This window comes from Sceloporus undulatus, chromosome 1 (assembly GCF_019175285.1).
Source record: "Sceloporus undulatus isolate JIND9_A2432 ecotype Alabama chromosome 1, SceUnd_v1.1, whole genome shotgun sequence".
Lineage (NCBI taxonomy): Eukaryota > Metazoa > Chordata > Lepidosauria > Squamata > Phrynosomatidae > Sceloporus > Sceloporus undulatus.
This window is the reverse complement of record NC_056522.1, coordinates 269,703,133-269,724,849: the sequence shown is the minus strand read 5'-3', so window position 1 is coordinate 269,724,849 and position 21,717 is coordinate 269,703,133. Positions and strand designations below refer to the sequence as shown.

The 21,717-nt window shown below is 39.3% G+C and overlaps 1 protein-coding gene across 1 annotated transcript in view; it reads right to left on the bottom strand.

Moving 5' to 3' along the window:
- The window catches only part of KCNQ1 (potassium voltage-gated channel subfamily Q member 1), a 462,809-nt gene that overhangs the window by 295,825 nt on the left and 145,267 nt on the right, over positions 1–21,717 (bottom strand). Inside the window, exon 6 of the mRNA XM_042445270.1 lies at positions 19,270–19,410. Coding sequence (XP_042301204.1) covers positions 19,270–19,410 — 141 coding nt within the window. The remainder of the gene's footprint in view (positions 1–19,269; positions 19,411–21,717) is intronic.

Sequence of the window (21,717 nt, the reverse complement as noted above, 5' to 3'; positions counted from 1 at the left end):
TCAGTCGTAAAGCAAATCAGGGAATAGGGACTTTGTCTGTGCTGGACAAGGTTACACTTCCCCCGGAATCTTAGGCTCACAGTTTGGGTGTGCTCCTGTACTCAACTCTCAGCCTGGATGCCCAGGTTTCAGCAGTGGCCAGAAATGCATTTGCACAGCTGAAAATAGTACACCAGCTGCATTAGTTACTTGAGACATCAGATCTGGCTATGGTGATGTATGCCTTAACTACATCCCATTTGGACTACTATGACACAATCTACATAGTGGTGCCTTTGGAAACTTTGGAAACTTCAGTGAGTACAAAATACCACAGCTAGAATGCTGACTGGGGCCAGTTGTTGGGAGCATAAAACTCCCTTGTTGAAACAGCTTCCCTGGCTACTGATTCGTTTCCAAGCACAATTCAAAGTGCTGGTCATGACTCATAAAGCCCTAAACAGCTTCGGTCCAGACTGTTTGAGAGACCACATATTCACATATAAACCTGTTAGAGCCCTAAGATCTTCAGAAGAAGGTTTTCTCTTGGTCCCGCCACCATCACAGCCTCACTTCATGAGGACATGAGGGAAAGCCTTCTTGGTGGTTGCTCCCACTCTCTAGACTTCACCTCTGCAGGAAACTAGACTGGCCCCCTCCTGCTTTCCTTTCTCCAGCAAGTAAAAAGGTTTTTATGAAGGCAGGCAGGTTTTGCAGGGTGATTTTTATATAGGGTGTGTTTTTGGTTAAGTTTGTATCTTTTATAAATTTTTAATGTTAATTTTATTTTAACCGAATTATTTTAATTGTTTTTAAACTTCTGTTGTAAAGTTTTTAAAGCTTTTTTATTTTGTGAGCTGCCTTGGGTCCCTTTCTGGGAGAATGACAACATAAAAATGAAATGAAATAATAATATAATAAAATAATAATAATAACAATAATAATTTTTATTTCTATCTTCCCACCTCTCCCAATGGATCGAAGCGGGATCACAGCAAGGTTAAAATTACAAAGTTAAAATTACAGCACCATTAAAACCACAGTAAAAAAATAAAAACATAAAAACATAAGAATCTAAAAACAGTAACATCAATCAATCAAGGGGTCAGCTGGTCTCATTTCATACTAGTGATCTTCATAGGCGGTCAGGAGGATAAACACAGCAGAAGAGTTCTGTCTTTACCGCCTTCTTAAAGATTTCTAAAAATGTAATAAGGCGGGTCTCCTCTGGGAATCCATTCCAAAGTCTGGGAGAAGCTATGCTAAATGCCTTCAGGGAAGTAGAAACATGTTTGGATGATGGTATCTCCAACAAATTCTTCCCACTTGTTCTAAGAGTGCGGGATGGATTGTATAGAGAGATGCATTCCCATTAGTAACCCAGACCCAAGCCATGTAGGGCTTTAAAGATAATGACCAACACCTTGTATTGTGCCCAGAAGCTAATTGGGAGCCAATGTAGATCTTTCAAAATGGGTGCTATATGGTTAAGTCTCGAAGAGCTAGTGACCAACCTGGCTGCCACATTTTGCACTAGTTGAAGCTTCCAAACTTGATACAAGGGTAGCCCCATGTAGAGCGCATTGCAGAAGTCGAGACGAGAGATTACCAGAGCGTGTACTACAGCTTCCAGGTCCTTTCGGTTGAGGTAGGGTCGCAGTTGGCGTATCAACCGAAGTTGGTACCAAGCACTTATGGCCGTCACATCTACTTGAGATGACAAACGTAGAGACGGATCCAGAAGTACTCCCAAACTGCGAACTTTATCCTTCAGGGGAAGTGTGACCCCATCAAGGGGTGGTGGACAAATTTCCCTCCCCGGACTTAAGGAACCTAGTGCAAGTACCTCCGTTTTCTCTGGATTCAGCTTGAGTTTGTTTTTCCTCATCCAGCCCATTACTGACTCAAGGCAGGGATTCAGAGGGGACAAGTCATCCTTAGTCACTGTAGCAGTCGGGGACATAGAGAAGCATATTTGGGTGTCATCAGCGTACTCATAACCCCGCGCCCCATGTCCCCGGATTCATGTAAATGTTAAATAGCATGGGGGACATAATGGCGCCTTGAGTGATGCCAGATGTCAGCTCTTTTCTAGAAGAGCAACTGTCCCCCAGCCCCACCATCTGGAACCTGCCCGAGAGGTAGGATCGGAGCTAAATTAACATATAGTTGAGGGAAAGAATGGGGAACATTTGTCCAAGTGTTTTGGAATATGATACCAATAATGATGGGTGTGGTTCTTCAAAATTTTACATGGTGAGCCAAATGTTTCCAATGCTATTTTAACGAAATATCCAAATTCAGACAATCCATGTTGCTGTCTTTTAAGGGACTTACTCATAACTCTCATGAGTGAATGTTCATTACTTATTTAATTCCCACAGGGATTTGTATAACCTCCAGGAAGCTCAAAACACAGAAATTGGAAGGCTTTTGTAAGACAGATCTTGGCATCAGACTGCACATTATTTGGTCTCATCCTGAGCTGAATTCATTTATTATATAGTCACACAAATCTGTCTTGCTGTCTCCTACCTCTTACAATATCTCAACATGCCAGGATGTTCATGCCCACTTTCTTCTTGACTCCTATTATTCCTGCCCAAATATTTCAGACTGTGTGCCCAGTGCTGCAACCAGAATAAGTAGCCAAAGTAACCAACCTTAGGTGTCAGCATCTAATTCGTACAACTAGAAATGTTTAAACAGCTGTTGTATCAAAGCTACTTTCTTAACCTCCACAAACACAAGAATACATGTTATAAAAAAGAAACCTATCACTATACTGAATTTGTGTATGGAAGAAACTTAATTCAGGAGAAAGAAAAGAGAACAGGAAATTGAATTACAACATAGCTCATGTTAACATGCTATAAACTCAAACCATTAATTTAGGCCTCCATGACTTGGAAAATTTTACAGTGCATGAGGTTTTAGGGTATGGGCAAACTGCCCAAATCCTACTCTTCTTTTCAGGGAAAATTGTACCAGACCAACTCAACATAAATGCTGTATCACTACCGCTACTTAATATTTCAGCAAAAAAGGTATTCTTGAATATATGACTACTATCCCCAAACCAAGGACAGGAACTCTGTGGCCCTGAATACATTTATGACTGCAAGTATAAGCCCTCCTAGCTCAATTTCCCAACAACATTTGGAGAGGTAAATAATTCCCATCCCTGGCCCATAGGAATCAATGGATATGAAAAAAGCCACTATAAGCCATGGTATGATATGATCAAGTTCTAGGCTTCATCTACACTACAGAATTAATGCAGTATGATATCAATTTAACTGCAATAGCTCAATGCTACAGAGTTCTGGGATTGTAGTTTTATGAAATGTAGTCTTCTCTGTTAGAGAGCTCTGGTGTCACAACAGACTATAAATCCCAGGATTCCCTAGGACTGAGCCATGGCAGTAAAGTGGTGTTAAACTGCATTAATTCTTCAATGTGGCAGCATCCCTATAAAGATATTAAATATACAAGGGATAGATTTTGAGTCATCAATTTAATTTATCACTGATTTACACTATTTAGCATCTTCTGAATAATGCATATTTTGTGAGAAAGATATGTTCAAAATGGATACTTAGGCGTGTTACAGACCGCCCATTTGGGGCGGGCTGTACCCGCCCCTTTGAATCATTACGCGGGGCCTCAGCTGCCAGAACGGCAGCCACTGGGGCCCCGATCCGCCGCTTTTCAGGCTGTGAGGAAGCGGCAAAACGCCGCTTCCCCGCAGCCTGAAAAGGGGTGTCCTTGGGGCTTCAAGCCCCAAGGACACCCCACGGCGGCGGGGAGGAGGAGAAAGGGGCCGCTTAGCCCCTTTCTCCCTTGCTTCGCTGGGAGCAGCCGTCTGAAGGCTGCGCCCAGCGATGCAAAGCGGCGCTGCAAACCAGGAAGGAGCTCCGAAATGGAGCTCCTTCCTGGTCCATGCTAAGGACTCACTAGGTGCCCTGGCGCAGAGTGAGGACTTCACGTCTGCGCCGCCCCGTATAGAGGCGGCGCGGCCGTGACGTCCTCATGGCAGCGGCCATCTGGAATGGCTGCCATCATTTTTTACGCGCAGAGAGCGTATTAGAGTTAGGGAGGTGTGGAAGCACCGCACCTCCCTAACCCTAGTACGCGCTCCACGCGTACTTTAATGGCGGTGTGTAACCCACCTTAAATACATTTAAATGTTTTTAAATTGCACATTACAATTTAAACTGCTTTTAAACTGCAGTGTTACAAAACTGCAGATTTATATGAAAACAGGACAGAAAAAAATTGTGAAGGAACACATACAAAACTGGCAAGGAATGGAAAGAGAGTAAACCAGAGTGTTTTGAGCGGTCTGCTGTTCAATTCCCTGTCAATGTCAATAGAACTGGGGCAGAAATACTCCAGTGATTATTGTGCCAATGACTATTCAATCTAAAAGAAGGACAATCAGCCATTTTATTTTCAACTGATTTCAATCAGTTATACCATTGGAACACAAAATTACTTGTATGTTTTGAAAAAGTGTAAGTAAAGAGGCTTGTTCATTAGATGTTGTTTACAATTAAAAGTCTCTTTTCTACATCTGCATTTATTGCTTCAAAATTAGAATAGCAACACTCGAAAAGAGGAGACAATATTTGCATAGCTTTGTTTGATCAGCTGGATAGTTTTACAGCACTATGTAATGATGTACTTTCTATCCCAACAACTTAAGACTTGGCATTTGGCATTGTAAAAACTTTGATGATGTCAGCTCTCAGGAAAGGCCAACTTAGCTAAGAGCTGTAGGAAGGCATCTCAGAAAAAAAGAAAAAAAAAAAAAGAAAAACAAAAAGGGAAACCAAATATGACTTGTGAAATAATATGAAAAGTCACTTGTAAAGAAATAATTATGCTATTTAATTCAAATGTTACAACCCTGTTGATGGGTGCTCATTGCCATTCAGATATACTCTATGTTAATATAACAAAGTTGCCCCTTATGTTTAAAGATTTATATGTTTAATGTTGCATAACATTTTGTAAATTTGAGGCGACTTCCGGTGGTGAAGCCGAGGCAAGTGGAAGCAAGAAGCTTCGGCTCTGCTCCCTTACTACCTCAACGTGACCCGTTTAAGGGTCCCCCAACAACTGGGAGGGCCAAAAGGGTACCCGAAACGCGGGGGTTTCGGGGCGAGGGTCTGCCGGGGGCTTGAGAACCCTACCAACCTGCAAAAGGGACAGGCGTGAGGGTTCCGCGAAAGCCGCAGGACCGTCGATGTTGAGGCTCAGTAAGTCGTCAGACAACAGCCTTGGGACAACCTTTTAATCGAGATTAATATCCCGGGAAACCCGACGGGATAAGTTTACAATTTTCCTCAACCTTTGGGAGGAAAACAATTAGCGGGATCCTATCCAAAGCTGCGAAGAGGAGTTTAAGACCTTCTTTAACCGTTCTTTCATTCAGTATTTGGAGGATAAGGCGAAATTAAAACTTTTGGATTCAAAAATAATTGTTGAAGGGAGAAAACAAGAGGCAAGAATATGAGATATAGAGACTTTGAGAAACTCAATTGAAAAATGTGGTCCACTTTGATTTGAAATTAATTTGTTTACCACAGCCTTTGCTTCGGTTAATTGCTTTGTGACCCGCGGAGGAATAACAGCTGAGAAAACACCCAGCTGAAATAGTTTTCACTTAACTGTGACGGGGAAATTACAAACCCAAGGGAAAGGGGAGAGGAACTCTTCTTTTTGGATCGGTTTTGCTTTGGTATTGGAATCCATACGAAAGATATTTAGAGAAGAAGGTTAGAGAATATTGGATCGGAACATTGGACTCTTCATTAAAATTTGGTAAATACATTTTTCTTTCCCCTCTCTCCTTCATTTTTTTTTTGGATGAGTACAAAATAAGCTCTCTATAAGGACTGGAATACTGTAAATGGAAACAAGGGGAACCAAGAGCAGAAAAGAAAACATGAGCGGAGGAGGACACTCAAACCCAAGACGCAACTCCATGGAATGGGGGGGGGAAACAACCGGACATATCCACAGTCATATTACAAGAACTGAGGGAATTTAAAAAAAACTTTAAGCTGGAAATAAGGGAAGAGCAAAAAGCTTTACGAGGGGAGATAAGAGAAGATATGATTTCACAAACGGAAACCTTATCTCGTAAAATTGATTTGATAAACAAGGATATTTCAGAGATTAAAAAGGAGGTCAAATCTACAGTCAAAAAGACAGTGGATTTAGAAAAGAAATTTATGAAGCTAGAGAAACAACAGACTTACGAAGAGGCTTTAATACAAATACAAGAAAAAAGGCACAGAGATAAAGCTATTAAGATTAGAGGCTTGGAGGAAAGTGAAAATGAGAATTTAGAGGAGCGGTTATTACCCCCGCTGGCAAAATTTTTGGATGTCTCACTTGAAATGCTTGAATCTCAAACGGATAAAATTTTCAGAGTGAGCTCTAAAATAGCTAAGGAAAAAGGGCTTCCCAGAGACATTGTACTTTGTTTCACCTCCACGAGACTAAAAGAGAGATGTATTCAAAGGAATTATAAGGAAAACCTGGTGATACAAGGTTCCCAAATCAGCATTTTTAAAGATCTCTCATTACAAACTATCAAACAGAGGCAACAATACAAACCCCTCACTGCTTTACTTCAGAAAAAAAACATCAATTATAGATGGTCGAACCCAGAGGGAATAACATGCTGGTTTAACAATAAAAGAATAAGAGTAAACTCCTTGGAAAAAGCAAAAGAATTCCAAAAAAATCTATTACTGCAAGAGCAGCAAGAATACGACACAGACCAGGAGGTGTCAAGCGAAGAAGGAGAGATCAGCGGAAAGGATCTACACAGTGACACCGAAAGGGAGCACTCATTTGACAACTTAGATCCATCAAAAGAAAATCCGGAGGGAGCTTTCGGGAAAGCTAAAGAACTGGGCAAGTAATTGTCCCCTGGACTCAGAGGTTAAAACTAAAATATCGTGAGTGGTCAGATTTTTACTTATTTATGTATCAAATTTTGTAGTTATTCCCAGTAAAATATTAGTCAAATATTGTTTGGGTTAAGGATAACTTTGGGGTAATAGGAGAATCGATTTAATAGAATAATAACAACATGGTTAAAATAGCTTCATGGAATGTGGGCGGTCTAAACAAGGAGAGAAAGAGGAAACAAATATTTCATTTTTTGGAAAAGAGGAAATATGACATAGTTTTATTACAAGAAACGAAAATCCAAACAAGGGAGCAAAAATATTTAAGAAACCCTAGATTGGGTAATTGTTTTGCTGCGACACTTAACAAAAAAAAGAGGGGATTGGTGACATATGTTAACAAGAGATTTCAAACAAAGATGATAGAAACGGATAAGGAAGCGAGATTTCAGATTATGGAAATAAACACAGGACGATCTATACTGAAAGTAGTTAATATTTACGGACCCCTAGACAATAAGAAAGACTTTTTCCAAAAACTAAACGACAAACTGATGGTTTATGATAGCAATAATCTTATTTTGGCGGGGGATTTTAATGGGGTATTGAATCCCAAAAAAGACAGAAAATCGTTAAAGAAAATAAAAACCAACCAGGGTTCCCTACCAAATACATGTCGGGAAATGATTAAAGAGCATAATCTAATTGATGCATGGCCCCTAAAAAATGGGGAAAAAACAGGCTATACATATTACTCAGGAGCACATAAATCCTGGTCAAGGATAGACTTATTCTTAATTTCCAGGAATTTGGCTCTAAGAACTAAAAATATGGAGGTAGATTGCAAAACCTTTTCAGACCACAATTTAATAGACATGACATTACAGGAAAAAATAAATAAAGATTTTACGTGGCGATTACAAAACGAAATCCTGGAGGATGAACTTTTTATAGGAAAAATGAGAGAGGAAATCAAATCCTACTTCCAGATTAATAGTTCACCCGGAATAAAAATGAAAACGATCTGGGATGCTGGGAAAGCTGTATTTAGAGGGATACTGATAAAAAGAGCAGCTGAAATTAAAAAGGAAAAAGTGGAGAGAGAAAATAAGTTGTTAGCAGCCATTAAAGAAAAGGAACAGAAAATACAGGGACAACCGGGAAATAAGAAATTAATAAACGAATTAAAAATATTACAAAATCAGTATCAAAGTAGAACTGATTTAGAAATAGCAAGGGATTTAAAAAGAACGAAACAAAATATTTTTGAAAATGGGAATAAGGTGGGGAAATGGCTAGCTAAGAAATTAAAAAAAGAGAGAGAGATAAGATCTGTTACAGAAATTAAAAAAGGGAAAAATACTTTAACAACCCAGAAGGAAATTCTTGGAGAATTTAAGAATTATTATAGGAAGTTATTTAGAGGTAAAACCCAAAGCCACGAAGGGAATGACCTTATAAAAAATTACATAAAAGACAAAATTAACTACAAATTGAATTTGGAACAAAAAGAAATCTTAAATAAAAAGATAACCAAACAAGATATTATGGCGGCTATAGCTGCTTTGAAGGAAGGGAAATCACCAGGGGAAGACGGTTTTACACCCTTATTTTATAAAAAATTCCAAACTGAATTATTAGTACCTCTGGAGAAATTATTTGATTCCATAGAAAAAGAAGGGATTCCTAGTTCATGGGAAAAAGCCATTATAACATTGATTCCTAAAGAAGAGAAGGATCCCAGACTGACAGCGAACTACCGCCCAATTAGCCTACTTAATGTAGATTATAAGATCTTTACTTCGATTTTGGCAACGAGGCTTAAGAAAGTTCTATCTCAGATAATAAGCCCAGATCAGAATGGATTCCTGCCAGGAAGGCAGATACGAGATAATATTAGACCAATTTTGAACAGCCTGGAGTTCTATCATGTAAATAACAATAAAAAATTTGCTCTTATAGCTCTCGATATGGAAAAGGCTTTCGATCATTTAAGATGGAATTTTTTGTTTGAAGTAATGAGAGCTATGGATTTTGGAAAAAATCTTTTTCTTAACCTGGTGCAACAGATTTATTTCAAACAGTCGGCTAAAGTAACGGTAAACGGGGAAAGATCCTCAGAATTCCAGATAGAAAGAGGGGTAAGACAAGGGTGTCCCCTTTCTCCCCTACTTTTCTTATTAGCTATAGAAGTATTAATCATTGCGATTAATCAAAACAATTTAATCAAAGGTTGCAAAGGAGGCAAGAAGGAAACAAAAGCGAAGGTATTTGCAGACGATGTGGCATTATTAGTGGAGGACCCTCAGTTAAGCATTGATACAATTTGTAAAGAATTAAATACATTTGGAATACACTCGGGCCTGAATATCAACAAAGAAAAAACAGTTATGCTAACAAAGAATTTATCATCTACTGATATAGAGATAATTGCCAAAAAATCAGGATTTAAAGAAGCTAAGAAAATTAGATATTTAGGAATATGGCTTGCAAAAGATAACTTACAACTATATGAGAATAATTATCAGAAGATGTGGAAAGAAATAAGAGAGAAATTAAGTAGATGGAATAAACTTAATCTGTCTTTGTTCGGCAGAATGGCCTCTATAAAAATGTCTATTTTGCCAAAAATAATGTTTCTGTTTCAGAACCTTCCTATCACATTAAATGAGAAAACATTTAAGGAATGGGAAAACGAATTAAAAAGATTTTTATGGAAAGGACAAAAACCCAGGGTAAACTGGTCGATTCTGAAGGATGCAAAATCAAGAGGAGGGTATGGAGTACCAGATCTGAAAATTTATTATTGGGCTTGTTCATTATTATGGATTCAAAACTGGGTTAAACTAGATAATAAAGAGATACTGGAATTAGAAAGAGAACAACTTAGATTTGGATGGCACGCGTATATATGCTATGGGAAATTGAAGCAAAATAGGGATTTTTTAAACCATCCTATCAGAAAGTCACTTCTAGGAGTGTGGAACAAAATTTACAAAATGTTTTATTTTCACTTACCAGTTTGGACCTCCCCACAGGAGGCCTTTTTTGGAAGATGGCATATACAAGATAGGTGGATAACATACAAACATTTTATGACAATAGATGCAAAAGGAGTTCCCGTTCCAAAGGGTTTAGACAAGCTTAAAGAGGAGGGATACCAAGTGACATGGTTTAATTATATTCAGTTAAACCAGAGACTTAAAAAAGATATTAAAGAAATAGGGATAGAAACCAATTTCAATGAACTAGACAAAATTTTCTGGCAACCAGACAAAAATAAAATTAAAAAATTTTACCATCTAATCTTAAAAAGGGTAACGGAACACATTACGGTCAAGGACTATATGATAAAATGGTCAAAAGATCTGGGGACAATAATACAATATGAAGAATGGCAAAAAGCATGGGAGAGAACAGATAGGTTTACAGTGGCACAAAGCCTTAAAGAGAATTACTTTAAGATAGCCAACAGATGGTACATCACCCCATGGAGACTTAAGAAGATGTTTAAAAACAGTGAAGGGCTATGTTGGAGATGCAATAGAAAAAAAGGAACACTGTATCATATGTGGTGGGGTTGCAGTATGATTAAAGAATTTTGGGAAGTGGTACACAAATCCCTACAAAGTATTCTACAATATAAATTTGTAATGGATCCCAAATTATATTTATTGAATATAACCACCTCACTAAAGACAATGGAGACAAAACATTGGAGACTAGTATTAAATCTTATCACTGCAGCCAGAATAACAATAGCTAAGTTATGGAAATCCGAAGTGATTACATCATGGGAGGACTGGATGCTTAAAGTGCTCGAAATATGGGAATTGGATAAGATATCAAGTGAAGTGCAAAACAGGGACAAGAAGAAAAGAAAAGAACAATGGGAAAGAGTTCTATTGCACATAAATAAGGAATGGGACATAAATGTGATAAGGATCAATACTTAAGAGGGAAATCTTAACGTAACAAAATTCTATGACTAGAAGCAAAGTTTATCTTTTTTCTACTGTAATTCACTATATCTCATATCATGTACTTTTTTCTAACTAACAGTTTAAATATAGATCTGAGGAAGTATAACAAGATGATTCTGAATACAAGATAACTATATGAAAAGCCGTTTACTAAACCTTTTGGGGGAACTCTGGCGATTTCGATCCTATACTTCATGATTTCTCCAAAAAGACACAAAAGAAAGATACGGGGAACAAGTACCATAAGATGTTTTCTTTGATGTAAGGACTCAAGACGACATGATATATAAGTATGTCTTCTCTTTGATAAAAAATACCTAGATACATTGTACGGAGGAAATAATTGAAATTAAATTTTTCTAATAACATATTGTTAGGGTGAACAGTTGCAAGGTAATGGTTATATCATGTACTGTCCTTTTTTTTTCTTTATAATGGATAATAAGTATGTACGATACAAGAAATAACATTTTTGACTATTAGGTCTGCAAAAAGGAAACAAACTATAATTTAATAATCCTCGAGCATAGGGTAGGAATCGGGACAAGGAAGTTATTGGGTTAAACTTTTATTGAGAAAGAACAGGAAGAGTACATATTTTTTTTTTTGGTCTTTTTTCCTCACTGGTTTTTCTCCCAAGTGTATCATTGCATAATGGTTTGAGTATATACTTTTATGTATTAGGCATTTGGTAGTGACACTATGGAAGAAACAAGTATTGTAAAATTGTTTATTTCATTATGCTTACTCTGTTCTGATGTTTTTATAAAAATTTAATAAAGAATATAATTAAAAAAAAAACATTTTGTAAATTTGAGCATACACACTTTCTCTAAAATAGACCTTAAGATCAATTTTGTAAACTACCTTAAGGGCTTGTTAAGGGTTAAAAAGAAGATAAAATAAAATAAGTTAATCATTGTCTTGAAAAAAATAATAGCAGAAATAGAGGCAATAACAACAACAACAACAACAACACAAACTCAACTAGAATATCTCAAAGTACATTGTCTAAATATTGTGCTGCCTACTTCTATTCTAAGAGATGTAGTCCTAAAAGGGAAGAAAGACATTTTAAGATGTTGCCTGAAACCCAGCCTTGTGGATGATTTTATTTTCTTCTTGGTATTTTAACTCCAATAAGAGCAACAACAAGAACAAATCACCTCATTTTTACAATTGTGGACTTGCAAGTTCTGGGACAAGGATCAAGACTGTTCTTGCTATTTCTTTGAAAATATAGTGGAATGTAACAAACACCTATCCATGACTTATCACATTAAAATTTAATTACAACTCAACAGGATATATTAAATGTTTCAGTTAAAAGCACGGTCACCCACAGTCATTCCTCACTGCAAAGCTTTGATCTAGTACAGATCATCACAAGAGTGGTTGTATGACTAATCTTACCCTGCTTAAATAATCAGAAATGAAAGTACAGAAAAATTAAGACTATCATTGGAAACAGTAACAAAAAGAATATAAGGTACAGAAAATGATGCATGGATTAATTTGTTGTTGTGTGCCTTCAAGTCATGTCTGATTTATGGTGACTCCATTTATCATGGGGTTTTCTTGGCAGGATTTGTTCAGAGGGGGCTTGCCATTGCTTTCCTCTGAGGCAGAGAGAGTGTTACATGCCCAAGGCCGCCCAGTGGATTTTCATGGCTGAGCAAGGATTCATACCCTGGTCACCAAAGTCATAGTCCAGTGTTCAAACCAATACATCACACTGGCTCTGCCGACAAATAAATCCTGGCATATTACATTTAATTTTTTTAAAATCTCCCCATGAGGTGATATTTTAGGATTGCATTTCAATTTTTAAAAATGATTTGTTGCACTTTGGGGAGGGTTGTTTTGTGCATAAACACTGCCTTTTTGTTTGCAAAATAATGCATTTTTGCCCAGACTTTTGTGCAAATACAGCATATTTATTTGCACAGAACAGGATATACTGCAACAAAGTATCATCTTCTTCTGCAAACAAATTTCTCCCTCAAAGGCCTACAATGCAAAACAAAAGTTGAAAAAATTTCAGTCTCTTATAGCAATATGCTCAGACAATCATTCTTGGGAATTCTGAGAAATATGTTTTATGTGCCCATGTCTGAAATAGGATTGCACTAATATGGCACAAAACTCAGATTTCCATAAGAATCTAAGAGAAGTATAGTCAAATGCATGGAAGTTTCATAGCAGCATTGTTTGATGCAATATGCACTTTAATTTCAAGTATGATTATTAGTTTGTTGTCATTTGGCTACATTTTACACAGTAAAAGCTTAATAGTACAGGAAAGCCTTTGTGTTCACTATTTAAATACACCAGAAACCCTTGAAGTTTGGCTATACATTATCACTCAATACAGGTTTTCTAGTCACAATTAAGCACTTTTGAATCCCGCTTAAATAAATGAATGGGGGAAAGTTCAAAATATGTTAAATTCACTCACTGAAATCAGTGATGTTGTCTCTCTTGTACTGAAATGTGAAAATACAAAAATTAAAATCTAGCAAATTTGCTCAATATTCTAAACTGCCTATGTGTGTGTAGACAGCTTTAACCACATTTCTATCAAATATTTATTTTATTATGAATACATCTTTCATGATTCCTTTTAATTTTTTAGATAAAAAAAGAAACGAGCAAATTTTCTAAGAGATCATGAGTTATCTTTTTGGTTTTCTCATCTATAGAACTACAAAAATGTAAAATGTAATCCCAGGTAAAGCCACTCAGCTCTTAAAATACTGGGGAAATGTACAAGGTGAATCAGAAGAATGAAAATGAGGCAGGAAGGGGGAGAAAAAAAGGAATGTGGCAGCACCCTTTAAGACTCAATAGTTTTTATTTTTGCATGAGCTTTTGTGGATATAAACTCACTTCTTCAGGTGAAGTACAGAGTGTAATAAATGTGCAGGTATAAAGCACAGTTAGTATGGCATAGTGGTTTGAGTGTTGGACTATGAGACCAGAGTTGGAGACCAAGGTTCGATTCCCAGCTCAGCCATGAAATCCACTGGGTGGCCTTGAGCAAATTCCACGTTCTCAGCCTCAGGAGAAGCCAAACCCACTCTATCAAATCTTGCCAAGAAAACCCCATGAAAGGGTCACCTTAGGGTTGCCATAACCAGGAAACAACTTGAAGGCAAACAACAACAGCCACAGTTGTGAGGATGGGATCGAATGTGATAGAACCCAGAAAGATGATAATCATGACTAAAGGCCAGTACAGATGGCCCTAAAGGGGTCGCTTGATGCCACTCCTTTAAGCACTGCAGTGGGGCTTTAAGCAACTGCCATGGCCCTGATCCATCATTTTTCCGGCCCAAAAAGTAATGGCAAAATACCATTCCTTTTTGGGCCAGAAAAAAACTGCCATTTCTGCCACAGCGGCAGCTCTCCTGTATTCCTGCCATGCAGTGTTTGAACACTGCCGGAGCGTCGAACCACTGCCTGCCATCTGGGTGGGCAGGCAGCAGGACACCAGCTTGGGGCATGTATTATCTAAATGCCATGCCCCCATGCTGCCTCCAAGCCAGTGCTTACTGCCGATCTGTTTTGTACCTAAGTTTTCTAAGTGCTTTGCAAGGCGATATAGGTCTTTTAAATCTTTACAATGCTCAGTTACTCTTGATATGTGAAAGCAATGAATCTGCTTATCAAAATTCAATTTCCCTGGGTTCAAAAATCTCTGAGAAGATTCCTTTTGTTATATGTGCAGTGGTGAGAACTCTTGTAGTGTGCCATAAATCCACTGTCTTTGTTCAAACCTCTGCTACCAGATTGGAAATTGTGAATTTAATTCAATCCAGCTGTTTTTCTTTTTAGTCTTTCTTTTAATTTCCTTGTTCAAGGATTAAAATGTTCTGCAATATTTTTTGTGTACTGCCATTTTTAATATCAGATTTGTGTCAATTTATCCTCTTGTGTACAGAGAGTGTCCCGTTTGTCCAATGTAGAGTGTAGAGTGACATTGTTGGCATAGGATGGCAGATATCATATTTGGAGGAAGAGCAAGTAAATGCATTTCTTTTGTTATGGTGATGTTATTGCCCCTGTAATATTGCTCCCAGAGTAGATGTGGAGTCAGAGTTGTGGCAGGATCTTGTCTCTGTGAACTATTGCAAGTGAGTAGTTGTTTAAGATTTGGAAGCTGTCTGTAGGCTAATAATGGTCTGTCTCCCAGAGTTTGTGAGAGTACTGTGTTATTCTCCAGAAATGATTGTAGTTTGTTTATGATGCATTTGAGTTGTTTCAGCTGGGGGCTGTAGGTGACAACTAGGGATATTGTGTCATTTTGTGCCCCCCCCCCTCCATCTTGTAGCTGGTTCCTGGTTATTAAACTTGCCTTGTTGATTTGTTTCTTCACCCCCTTAGATAGATGCCTCTTGTAAATCCAAGTGTTTTGAGTCTCTGTCTTGAGGGTCTGAGCAGATGTGGTTGGATCTGAAGGCTTCTGGTGGAAACTGGAGACATGTAAGTATGTGCAGCAATCAATTGGTTTTTGACAGAGCGTGGTGCTTAGATGTCCATTTTCCAATTGCACAATGGGGGAATTGTTTTAGTTGGTTCCAGTTCTTTTTGGCTGAACATCCACAGAACGTAGATGACTTTGCCCAAAATTTCCTAAGCAGAGATCCTGGTACATGTCCCACCAGCCTCCAACCTTAGGCTGGTAGGTACAAAAGACAGAGCAGCACCTCAACTATGGAATTCCTCCCAAAGGAGGTCAGGCTGGCTGCATCCCTTCTGAGTTTCTGGTAGCCCTTGGTTCTTAAAATTAAAGATGGTTGCTCTGTCTGCTTTTAGCTATATTTAATTGTCTGCAATTTTAAATCTATTTTAAAGAGTAGGGTTTTAGGGTTGTTTTTAGTTGTATTTTAGTCATGCACTTACTGCTTTGAATGCTTTTATCCCTGTACATCACACTGGGGTTCTGGTGGGCTCAGGATATCAAGTTTATTTCTGTCAAATTTCTACCTTGAAATTTGTTCTAAATCATTATTTTCTTTTTTTAAATAAATTTTATTAAATATTAAAAACATACAATAAAGACAAAAAATTCCATATACCAAATATAATCCAAAATAGACATATAAGCATTACAGTGTTCTCCCCCTCCTTCCCAACTTCCTTGGCCACTGACTAATTTCTAACATTATCCACTATTTTTCCTACTGAACTCTAAATAATCATATTACTTCTATTGATTCTTTCAAATTTTCTTAAATAAAATATTCTTCATAACCTTCCGTATTAATGACTATTCATTATCCCTGTTTTTACTTAGCCTAACAGACTCTAAATATTTTCCTCTTATCTAATTTTTATATACCTGCAATTAATATCACAACCTTATTTATAATTATAATTTTAAAGTAATCATTATTTTCAAGTGCCTTCATTTTACAAACTGATTTGTAGCAGTCTATCACTGGGATGTATAGTTGGCTGTTTTATATTTCTTGGCCTGGGAGTATTCAGCAATGGTGATTACATTCAAATTGTGTGTTTATGAGTGCATACCTAGTGGGATCTGTAGTTTCTCTTTTGGTTTGCCTTCTTTTTATAGCCTAATTTTTTCCCATTCCGATGGAGAAAAGCTTTGCAACATTTACAAAGCACCACTCAGGTCTAATAAAAGTATACTTTTGCTGTCAAAATCAAGAGCAGTGCCTTTTTGTTTTGGGGGGAAGGGTTGGCATGTGGTTTTATCTGCCACCATTAATTAAGAGTCAATGTGAGTCAGTCCCCTGGGGAAAAAATGAACATATTATGGTCCTATCTAACTCTCTAAAAAGGTTTCTAAGATTATAAAGAAATAAAGTTTTTTGCTCTTTCAAGAGATTGTTTAATATTTACTATTTGCAGGCAGAAACATAGAGGAGTTTATGTAACAAACTATGTAATAGATAAATTTTCAACTTTCTATCCTGTTCTGATTTAGTATAGACTAGTGGTTCTCATCCTTTGGCCCTCCAGGTGTTTGGGACCTCAGCTCCCATAATCTGTCATCATTGGCCATGTTGTCAGAGGCATGTGGACAAAACAGATGGAAGATGTACGGTTGAAGACCTTTGCCATAACCAAGTATGCTGATAAAACACTTAGGGCTCATTCCCACTACAAAATAATCTGGTGTGGAAACTGGATTATTTTGTAATCTAATCCCTCTGGAGCTGTTTACTGTCCTTTTGCTCCCTTTTGTTGTTCACACTTAAGGGGGGGGGGGGGGGGAGAGAAAAAATTGCTGCCACAGAGAGAAGGAGGAGAAAAGAAAAGGTAAACTCCTGAACAATCCTTGCCAAAGAAAACCCCACAACAAACTTGCAGGCCAGTGGCATGGTGGGAAGGCTTGGTTCCTGGCAGCTCCCTCCTCTGCCTCCTCCAGATGGGCTGCCCTGTGGTGTGCCCCTCACCATGGCAGCAATGGCAGAGCTCTGTCTTCCTTGCCCCAATTCATCCTCAGCTGCCTCTCCAGGCCCTTGACCCCAACCTGCCCTCAGCAGCCTCACCAGGGAGCTTGGCCAGAGCACTCCTGGGCCCTCCTTTGCCTCCTCCTCCTCCTCCTCGCCCGTCCAGCTGAGAGAGTGTGACTAATGAGAGAGTGTGATTTGCCCAGAGAGTATGACTTGCAGCAGCAGTGGTGGCAGTGCTCTATCTCTCTCTCCTTCTCCTTCCCCTGCCAGCTGTCTTGCAAGCTGGCCCCACCTTGCCCTGGCCCCACTTCAACCCCAGAGTTTGGAAAAGGAAGAGGAGGAAGGCAGGGGGGATGGAGGGAGGGAGGGAAAGAGGGAGGGAGGGAGGAGAGGAGCAAGGAAGATACCCCCGTAGGAGTGGGCAAGCGGCCGCCTTAGAGGAATCAGGGCCGCTCAGCTGGCTCAGCCTGACCTGCTCCTCTGGAAGTCTCTCCCTGGCTCCTCTCCTACCTACCTCCCTGCCACCTTCCTCTTCCTTTTCTTCCTTTCCCAACCCCTTGGTCTAAAGTGGAGCCAGGCAAGGAGGCCTCAGACCAGCTTGCAAGAGAGCTGGCAGGGGAAGGAGGAGGAGAGGGAGATGAAGCATCGCCACTGCCGCCACTGCAAGTCACATAGTGAAATAAAGGTCTAAAGTGGAACAGGAATGGGACATTTTCAATCAGATAATTTAATAGTGTTTTACTCTGGAAATAATAATCAAAGAAGAAACAGGATGACATTAATAGTGAGGGAAAAGCTAGGAAAGTCAGTCAGGGGTATAATACAAAATCTGACCAAACAATATAATCAAGACTCTAGGGGAAATCTATAGAATCAGGATTCACATCTATGCTCCCATCACAGAAGTAGATGAGATAAAAACTGAAATATTCTACATAGGCATCCAGGAGGATACTGAGCACACATTGAAACAGGACATGTTGATAATCATAGGCGGCTGGAATGCAAAAGTAGGAAATAGATCTAAACCAAAGAAAGTAGAAGAATTTGGTCTAAGATCAAGAAAGTCATTTTGCTCTCATATGTCTGGAGAATATATTTATCATGAGTACTCTAACTATGAGAATGTATTTTAGCTAACTGTAATTTTAAATTTGTGCTGTACTCCCACCTCAATCCTCAGGGAGAGGTGGGATATATATAAATAAATCTTCTTCTTCTTCTTCTTCTTCTTCTTCTTCTTCTTCTTAGTTCACAATTGCAAAAGTGAGCTTCAGCTACCCTCTGGCTTCCGTACTTCTGTCTCCCCTTCAGTGCAGCAGTGAAGAGATCAGAAACTTGTCCTGCTATTTTACATAAAACTACGTTGTCCAAATGTTGGGATGTGTTCAACTTTAAGATTTGTCTGAAATTGTATTGCTTCTATAATTCCATAAACAAACCATAATTAAGATTAAACAGTTCCATGCATCCATCACTTTATTGGCATCATGCCTTTTTCCTAGGTTGGGACTAAAATCAGCTTGTCCAGACTTTGATACAACTAATATAAAAGGGAAGACAAATTTTCTGAATGTCTTGCAGTTGGACAAGGGAGCACTTAACTCTAGGAGTCATTTTCATAACACATGGTTCAGACAAGTTGTAGTGAAAACCTACAAAACAAATTGGGTTCTCATCCCTAACATATGTGGTGATGCATTCAGTATACAGTTGGCCATTGGAACTCACGGGGGATCCATTTTCCCCCCCCCCCCCCCCCCCCCAAATATTGTGCATATTCAAGCCCCATAGGCGCATGCCCCACTGTCATTAATGGAAATTGCCCCTCTGCGGATTTCCAAGTCTGCACATTTGAAATCCGTGGACTTAGGATGGGGGACTGTACTAGAAATTTACCTCCTTAGAACAAAATACTAGTTTTTATATTCTACAATAAGTAATACTTACTACTCCCCACCAAAGGGCATCTGCATAGCTGCTGAATTCATGGTTTCCTGAATCATTCACAGCATCTTTTTCAGCCAAGTACACAAAGTAGGAAGAAAAAATCAGACCTAGAAATCCAATGTACAGGGTGGTTATCAGCTCCTAGAAAGAAAAGTAAAAACAAATCAATGGATAGTATGGGATATCAGAACAAACTGAAGTTACGTGGTGTTATTTTATAAAGGTAGCAACTGATTCGTAAACTCAGCTCCTACAGTGGGTTCAGTCTTCTGCTGAAAATGATCAACTATGTCACATCCAAGGTGATCTTTTTCAAATACCATGAACTTTAATCATCCATTGCCAACACATCTGTTCATATTTCTCATAAAGATTCAAACTGAAAGCTAACACCGGCGGGATACAGACCGCCTCTTTGAGGTGGCCTGCACCGGCCCCTTTCCCCTCCAGATTGGGGCCTGGACATCTGCAGCGGCAGCCCCAGAGGCCCCAATCCGCCGCTTCCCTGCGGCCTGGAAAGAGGTGTCCTTGGGGCTTCATGCCCCAAGGACACCCCAACAGCTGCGGGGAAGGGGAGAAATGGGCTGCTCGGCCCCTTTCTCTTCCACATTGCTGGTGCGGCCGTGTAAAGGCCATGCCAGTGATGTGTGTGGCAAAAAGGAGCTCCGTTTTGGAGCTCCTTCCCATGACACTGAAAGGGCGCCCCAAGAGCCCTGCAGCGTTGCAGAGATGTCATGCCCACAGCATGCCATTTGGCTGCTGCGCAGCTGTGACATCATAATGGCGGCACCTGTGTATACGGGGCGCCACTATTAGCATGCTGCTGTGACGTGCTAGGGTTGCGGGGCATGTGGTGGTGCCACCCTCAGGCAACCCTAGCACATATCCAGGTCGGCGCAAAGCACCGGTCTGGAAAGCCCCACCAACTCCATTTCAACCTAGCATTACGTTGGTTATGGATGAAACTGTCATCAGCTACAGCTGATACACTAGCTTTGACCCTTCCAGGAGCTGGGCGACCTTGAAACTGTGATACTCGTGCTGGTAACCTCTCAACTTGACTTCTGCAACGTGCTCTACATGGGGTTACTCCTATGCCAAGTTCGGAAACTTCAATTGGTGCAAAACATGGCAGCCAGGTTGGTCGCAGGTACATCTAGAACCGACCATATAATACTTGTCCTAAAATCACTCCATTGGCTGTCAATTAGTTTCCAGGCATGGTACAAGGTGTTGGTTATAACCTTTAAAGCCCTACATGGCCTGGGTCCAGACTACTTGCGGGAGCGACTTCCTCCGCATAATCCACCTCACGCACTCAAGTCCTCTTGGAAGAATTTGGTGCAGCCTAAGACGACTAGATTGGCTGCAGTAACCCTGAGGACCTTTTCATCTGCTGCTCCTAGGCTATGGAATGACCTGCCAGAGAAGATCCATCACATTACCACTCTAGAACCTTTAAAAAGACTGTTAAGACTGATCTTTTCCAGCAGGCCTTTCCAGATTAGCCTTCCCTCCACTGATATTGATGGCCCCCATCTACCCCTAGAATGATAGAAGTTTCGCCTCCAATTAATTTTAACTAATTTTATTTTTTCCTTTAATTAGTATTTTATATTGTAATTTATTTTATATTGTTATTGGTTTTTGTTTATTACTTTTTATGACTGGGAGGGGGTTGGGGTAGGGGATTAATTAGAAATGTGACTTTTACTTGTACTGTATATTGTATTTTATTATTATTCTGTTTGTTGTAACCCACCTTGATCCAAACTCGATATTATTATATTTTTTTGTGGATGGAAGGTAGCTATCATGCTTCAGAATAACCAAGTTAAGTTGGAGGAATGATGCATCCATCATATTCTCATAACATAGATTGAAATGTGATTCATCTATAGCATATCTTATACATCTCTGTTGAAATGTGGGACCTTCTGAATTCAATTGGCCTTCCTCCCAGGTAAGCACATATAGGGTTGCAGTCTGAATTTTAAAATTGCTGATTGATTGACAACCCTGACATAAACTGAGGTATTGGGGTGGATCTGGGCAGATTGTAACAGACCTGAAGAGAATACACCAGAGAACTAAGAGGCTGTACAGACCAGCCTTTAAGGCCAGCCTGGGGGCGAAGTCAATGTGTGGCTTCCACACAACACATGATCTGACTCCGCCCCCAGGCTGGCGTGGGGCTCCTCAAAAGAGTGCCAAAAAGCCATGGCATCAGTGCCAATGGTTTTGAAAGCAAAAAAGTCTAGGGGAAAGAACTATAAAAACACAGTAGTTTTATTAGAAAAAAATGAAATGATGGAATGCGAGAAGAATTAAAAAGATAAAATGTATACAATCCTGCAAACAGACTGACTTGTTTTGGTCTGTGTGCAAAGCCCAAATGTAAATAAAGGTCTGGTGTTACCAGGGCTGGTTGCTGCGGCCTGATCTGGC